A 7,573-nucleotide genomic window follows, 5' to 3' on the forward strand; every position below is an offset into this window, starting at 1 on the left:
AAAAGCATACATTTATTTGGAATTTTATTTAATTCTTCACACTTCTTCACAAATATATGGCCTAGTTTGTCTAATCTATTTTATTTAATTTGTTTATATCAATCAACTTTTGCATTTCATATTCACGACATGTTTCAAATACAGTAATGACAAGCACCATTTAAGGCTTGTGATGAAGTAACATGAAATAATGATACTATCAAAACAAGCCTTTGTTAGCTGTTGACTGACATAATTTGTTACAAAAGCAGAATCATGAAAGCATCAATGTTTGAGAAGTTGCAACAGATGCAGCAAATGAGAGAAAATCATTTAAATGCTTAAAATTATTTTTCTGAAAGAAAGATAAAAAGGTATTTTCCTATTTTTGCTTATACTGAGCATAATATTCAATAAATCTGAATGAAAAGGATATTTGACTTCACTCAGTGTCAAATTCACTCAACACCCTTGGCCTTCAGCTCCCTCTTGACTTGTTCTATATAGTTCAGGTCAGGATATCCAAAACTGTGGAGAAAGAAAAGAAAATTCATATGGGAAAAACTTTCCACAAATTTAACTCTGACAAAGAAGATAAATGACAACGAAATCCCACTGAGCTACCGTACCACGCCGGTCCTCCTAATATGAACGTCTTGTGGGAAATGTCACTCCAGGTCACTTGGTTCTCAATACCAGTTGTTATGGATGTCCCAACTGTGAAAATCAGCCTCTGGTCAAACGCTTTCTTCAACAGTTGAAGCACTTTGTTGCCTTCTTTATTGTCTGGGAGATATGCCGTCCTGGCAGTGCCGTTGTAGGGCTGTCCCGGGTTGGGATGCTTTTTCTGCCGCGGGGAGAATGGAAGACGACATTTACTGACAGCTCAGTCAGAAATTACAAACCCTGATTCTAGAAAAGTTGGAAAAATTTTCTAAAATGCAATGTAAAACTGAAATCAATTATTTAATTAATTTGAACTTTTACTCCCCCCAAATCAGTGGAAAGAAAAGTGTACAGTATCTTCTGTGGCCTTCATTCTGAAATTATGAACACATTTAAAAATTGTTGCAGACAACACAACCAAAATGAACTTGGGAGAGGCCTATTCACTATTGTGTGATATCACCTTTTCTGTTAATTGCACAAAACCTCCTAAATCTCCTTCTGCAAATCTATGAACAGCGGCGAAAAAGGCCAACAGAGAGTTACTTGTATATTTAAAAAGAGATTGTTTTTCCTTTTGAACTATTGATGACTCTACTGGGACGTGCTGTTCGGAAAAAAAATGGTCAGCCACAAGCCATCCTTTCTTGGACAGACTAAAGAGTTGGACCGATGTTCCTTTGTAGCTGCCACAATCACCTTTCCAAAATGAATTTGCTGATTACAAAATGCTCCAGAAATCTTCTGTTTCTCTGACATTCTCTAAATGTATTTTTAATGGGTTCCTGGCATCAAACCTTTTTTTTCCCTTAACCATTTTCCAAATCCTATGAAGATAGTTGAGGATTAGACTGAATTGTATTCTCTGTGTAGCTACTTGCTCCTGTTAAAGGTCCCATTGGTTTAAGGTTTAACCTTGGCAAAGTTAAATAAAGACAACTCAAATGGGCATGCAGTGAAACTCAAATCCCATCGTCACTTCCTTCAAAAGCAGACAAGTTAAATATTCAGCTGAAAAACAATCCAGACCCAAATACTGCGATTTGTTTCACAACACATTGCGTTGACTTGTTTGGATACGCTTCCAAAATTAGCTGACCGTCTAGCCCGCACACTGTAAAAAACGATGGAAGCATTAGGTCACGTGACCCACTGGTTTCTAAAGAGCGGTTTTACAGCCCTTTTCTTCGTAGGGGGCGCAGCCATGTTGGTGGGAAAATGACAGGAACACTGTATGTCAATCAAAGTTAGCTTTGGCTACCTGCTCCTTCGGCAGATCTCTGCCAAAAATATCTGCAGACCTGCTGGCAGACGTTTACAGCAGATGTTATGGTTAACGGAGCATGAGGCTCCTTTTAAGAAATGAGACTCTCTAGCGCCAACCTTCGCCACGACGGCCGTTGGGGGTACTGCAGCCAACAGTGAAGCCGGCACGGGAGAACAGGGAGAACGGGGAGAAAGCGCATGCAGCGTCATGTGACGTCACATCCGCAGGACAGCGCGGGAAATTCCGGCCCGGAATTGCAGCACATTTTGCAGCACACAGCCTGTTCAAGGCAAAGGAGAGATAAACACTAGAGGGCTCATTCTTTTTGGTTTGGAACGCTTAATCTGACATTATTACTAGAAAACTTTAAATGTATACGGATTTTTTTCATATCCTGCCTCAATCCTGCCTCATACTCCTTTAACGTGTTCACAGGGATAAAATGAAAAATAAGTCACGTTTAACCATACGCTGGATCTGTACAAATGGCTGGTTGCTTCACCAAGCACGTTGGCATGATGAGTACGGATAAGGAACTGATAACGACTAGTCATAGGCTGAGCCGACTGTCAATCAATAATATTAGAAATACATTTATTGCTTTACATAAACTCCTGGCGAGCTACAAAAATATTCAGCACTCAAAATTGTCATGGTTATGAAATGAAACGATTTATATTAAAATAGTTATTGAACCAGGCTGTAAATACGTTATTTCTGCTCTAAAGTTGAACATTTCAACATGGAGGTCAATGGAGATTGCCTCTCTTTTGGTGCCACCCTCTAGTGGTCAGTCAAGGAACTGCAACGCATTTTAGCTCATGAGCCTCAATCTGGAAATTTGGCGCTCGGCTGGCTCAACTTTATTCAAATGAAGGCATCCAGCATGAGGGCGTTGTCCAGTCACAGTTGACATCCCTCTCTGCATCATTGCATTGGGGAAGGCTCAGGCCCGCTGCTCTATGAGCTGTATTGAGTGTGAACCCCTATACTCATAAAACACTAAACAATGTGACTGTAGCAGGTTTTCCTCTGGTGTATGATCCCTTGCAGCCTGCTTGTGTCTACTGGGACAGTGATGTGGTTGAATTTTAAATTGATCCACTCCATCAAAAGTAGCAAATCTGAATCACAACATGAAAACGTTTGTGTACAGTGGAGGTGTGGCAATCTCTGGCTGCTCCTCAACACCTGATTCCTCATCAGAAACAGGCTCAAACATATTACTGAACAATGGATGCCTCCATTGATAAACCAACCAATCAGCACACAGCTCATTCACACTGCTGAGAGCCAATCAGAGCATAGCCTATTTACTTCATTCATTCATGAGGGATTCACTGGGATTACGAAGTGTAAAACGTATGTGGGCAATTTTTCGTCAAAGAAACATTCCCTACCCTATTTAGAGAGTTCAGAAAACGAATTAAAACCGTCAATGAAATAATTCCATGAGATAAAACCTTTTTTGTACTTGTGGCTAATACACTCTAAACTTCATAAAAATGGTTCCCTGGCTGGTAGGTGACAGATGTTGAAATACTGAAGAAAAGTACCGTTTGTATTCCACGTGGAATATTGTAGGCGATTTCTATGTGACCGCAGTCTTCGAATCCAAGAAGAGATGCAGCATCTCTTCTCCATGTCATCGTTCCCTCCGGCTGGTCTCCAATCATCACACCAAACACGTCTTTGCAAACAGGACAGATGGGTCCGCTGAATTTCTCTGCGCTTTGCAGGCATTCCTCACAAAACGCATGTTTACACTTCAGTTGTTTCTTATTGGTAAACAGATCCATGCATATAGGGCAGGTTTCATCTTTGCTCCCCCCTTGCTGTTGACCCCCCTCCTTGACATTTTCTGGGCACTAGCAGTGTTTGACGGTTATACCGTCTAAGTCTACTCGGCTTCTCTCTTCCAGCGGTCAGATGCTTCAGTGAGCCACTAAAACTAATAGATTTGGTAGGCTGGATGTAACGCTTGGCTATTGTGGTAGTCTCTCTGTATTGCTGATTAGGACTGTTAGAGCCATTCCCATCAGGACCTTGATAGGAATCTTTAATGTCAACTTTGTCTTGGTTGATATCGGAGTCCACATTATGCTGAGCTTTGACTGTTAGTACTTGTGTACGAGTCGAGCAGCTCTCCCGCGTGGTCAGTCCTGCACCAGTGGAAGGGTGTTTGATGGCTGTGCCTGTCTTCAGTGATGCATCTTGAGGTGTAAGTTTATACTCTTGCAAAGAGGTATTTGTTTTCTGCATTGCATTTAAGGTTGCACTGAAGGCTTCTTGACTTTGGCTTGGCCCGCCTATGGTAACTTCCTCTGAAGACAGAAGAAGCAAAAGCTTGTTCTCGTTTTTTCGAATGACTTTCACTGCATCGCTCCACTGATCTGGATCTACGAACTTGAGTGGAATGACTGAGCTTTTGACTTCAGCCAAGCTACTCCGGACCAGGTTCGCAAACTCAGAAAGGGCCTTGCGTGGGCTTCCATCTTCCCCATCAGTTTCAAATGTCACTTTGACTTGTGCTACAGTTTTAACGCCATTCTTTCTCTCGATGTGTTTCATTTTTTCCTTGTAGATTTGGTTCACATACCAGAAATGAAACACTGTGAGGCAACAACCCTCTTGAGACTCATCTTCATACAAGTCAGGACAAGTGGGCTCTAAAGGTGCCAGACTGACTGACATTGTCACAGCGTTACCAGTTCTTGTGGTTTGACAATTTAGTTTCTGAAGATCACTCAGTCCTTCAAAAGAAGAAAAGACACGAAATATCACATACTGCTGATGCTGTGGTTGTTTTACTGCATACTATCTTTTGGTTAAATCAGTAAGCACTAAGAGTGCTTCTCAATCCTGCTCCTTGAGAACCCCTGCTCTGCATGTTTTAGATGCTACCCTGCTTCAGCACACAATGATAGTAGCGGTGTCATCTACAGAGTTGTGCAGACCATGATGACAAGCTAATGAGGACCGGTGTGTTGGTGAAATGCAACATCTAAAACATGCAGAGCATGGTCGCTTGGGGACCAGGACTGAGAACCACTGCACAGTACAGGGTTTCAAACACAGCCAGGGTAAGTGATCAGATGGTCACTTAGGACCTGACTGTATCAATGCCAAAGTTAAAAGAGAGTTATGGTATACTGCACCTGGAGCAGGTTTACTCTTTATCAACACTGTCTGTCAAGATCCTTGTAACTGAGCAGTCCAGTTTCCTTATGTTTTTATTAAACCTAGTCTGCAGAGACTTCAATAGATGTGCTTTTCTTCTCTGATGAGAACCAGACAACTTTAATGAGAAACAGTAGAGCTTCATCTGCACCCTGGCATAAATCCGTACAACCCTGAAAATGTAAGAAAACACCAGATTAGTATAATAGGCTTCAGTCCTGAAGTATCTAGCTAAAGATGTCCGCTTTTAAGATAATTTCCATTCAATATCATGTGCAATTATGCCAATTCTATCACAGCCTAAACAGACATCAGGGGCAGTGGAATTGGTGATAAATCAAACCAATATTCACTTGTTATTGAATGAATAAACATTTCTGTGACACTGTTTCTACACTCAGGATTGTGGTAACGCTCAGAGTAGCAGGAGAGCGAATACTGGTGTGATCGCTGAGCAGATCTGGAAGCCGGAACACAGGACCTGAAACGCCGATCAGTCAGAGGAATCACCGAGCACCCCAGGGAGCAGCCAGACAGAAACCAGAGACACTCAGGCAGAACTCGTGTTCGGGGACAGAAGGCTGAGGTGATTACCAGGTCGGGGACAGGCAGGCTTGAAACCGGGTGATCAGTTCAAGGGTGAGGGCTGGAAAGACTTGCATAATGCGAAGAACAATCTGGCAGCGACTGGCTGGGAGTGGGGGGCTTAAGTAGCAGCCCAGGGCTGATTGCAGATGCGGAGCAGGTGTGGAAGGCGGGAGAAACCATAGTGACAGATGAGGAGGTGCAGCTGGCAGGTGAGAGAGGCAGGTGAGTGTGAAAGACAGGTATGGAGCTGGAGTGGATGTGACAGTTTCTCTGCTTCAACACACCTAACTCACATAAAAGGTGTCATCAGACTCTGCTGATCTTGCTCACGCGTTGATGGTGATCTATTGATTCATCTGAATCATGTGCATCAGAGCAAGAAAACATGTAAAAACATTCAGGCCAATGGCCCTTAAAGACGTGGATCAGGGAACACTCACTACTAGTTTGAAACTTTTCTACTAATTTGCAACATAGTGCGTTTCAATACGCCTCAAAAGAAAATAGAAATGGAAAACACAAAAAAGAACAAGGTAGGACATTTATTACCTTTTCGATGTAAATCAAAAAATAGTATTTGTAAGATAGTACAGTTGTTAATGATATTACAGAGTGTCTGGCAATCTTAATACATGCAGTTAAATACATAAATGTATATCTCCGAGACATCAAAATACCCGAGTCCTGTATGAAGAAATGTATGAATGCTCAATCTTGTTTGGGAAGTAGGGAATTAATTATAATTGCTTGTGATGTTTATTAAAACCAAATTAACATTTAGTTTTTATAAATTAAATTAACAATTAGGACCCCAGGAAGACTAGAGGCACATTTGTGTGCTTCTAATGGGGATCCTTAAATAAACTAAACTAAACTAAACATAAACTAATGACAGGCTCTATGGTCTATGGGGAAAATGTCAGGTCATACGACCAAACCTAAAGCTCATATTCAATGTGCACACCACAAAACATTTTTTTTTTTTAATTTTTCAATAATAGCATCTTGAAAAAAAGTAACATGTTGTTCATCTGAGGTTTTATTTGCCTAATACTGAGACTCCTTAATATGTTTTTCCACCAAAAACTATATAGGATTAAAGGAGGAGCAACTACATTTCTAACATATCTGTACAAGTAATATCACTGGGTTTTAAGTATCTAACAAAATATATGCTGAAGTTGATTTCCGATTTGTAATGTCTGATTGGGAAGTTGAAAAGTAATGGCTAAAGGGCTATTCCACTTTTCCTTTTTTTTTAAGCATTTAGGCCACCTTTGACCAGGTCCACATCAAAAATCACAATACACCGGTTTATAAGTTCTGGATTTCATTGTCTGTTAGATAGTTTAAACTATATAAATATGCTTTGGGATTTTGTGAAATCTTTTGTGTGCGAACGGGGAAAAAAAAAAAGTTAAACACAGGCAATTAGAAGGTGCCTGGCGAAAACATGAAACATGGACATCATGAAACAGTTAAAGTTGAGAAGTAGAGCATGAGAAGATGAGAAAAATGCCCAAGCTTTTTGTTTTTATTCTGAAGGAACTTAAAAAGTAAATCAGAATCAGAATCAGCATCAGCTTTATTAGCCAAGTTTGAAAACGCCAGACAGGGAATTTGACTCCGGTTATTTCGCTCATTGTACCCAGATTTAAATAGCAAACAGTAAATAGACAAAAGTCAAATAATCAAAAAGTAAAGACATCTTGATGCATGCAAATGTTATTTAATTTTATTTATAAAGCACATATCATTCATTATACAAATTGTCTCTAGGTGCTTTAGAAAGACCCTTAAACAAATGTTAAATAAATAAACTACAGACAGTAATACAGAAAAGAGCAATACGAATCATGAATAATGTTGGCTTTTATGATCACATCAATTTAT

The 7,573-nt window shown here is 40.4% G+C and overlaps 1 protein-coding gene across 1 annotated transcript; it reads right to left on the minus strand.

Annotated features, from left to right (window-relative positions):
- Positions 1-373: 373 nt before the first annotated feature.
- On the minus strand, positions 374-4,664 carry LOC133449158 (E3 ubiquitin-protein ligase DTX3L-like). The gene is made up of 4 exons (XM_061728291.1): positions 4,037-4,664; positions 3,469-3,780; positions 609-826; positions 374-507 (listed from the first exon to the last, which is right to left on the minus strand). Exons 1-4 carry the CDS (start codon positions 4,604-4,606, stop codon positions 438-440), a joined length of 1,170 nt encoding a protein of 389 aa, XP_061584275.1. The 5' UTR covers positions 4,607-4,664; the 3' UTR covers positions 374-437.
- Positions 4,665-7,573: the final 2,909 nt, after the last annotated feature.

This window comes from Cololabis saira, chromosome 8 (assembly GCF_033807715.1).
Source record: "Cololabis saira isolate AMF1-May2022 chromosome 8, fColSai1.1, whole genome shotgun sequence".
NCBI classification, from domain to species: Eukaryota; Metazoa; Chordata; class Actinopteri; order Beloniformes; family Belonidae; genus Cololabis; species Cololabis saira.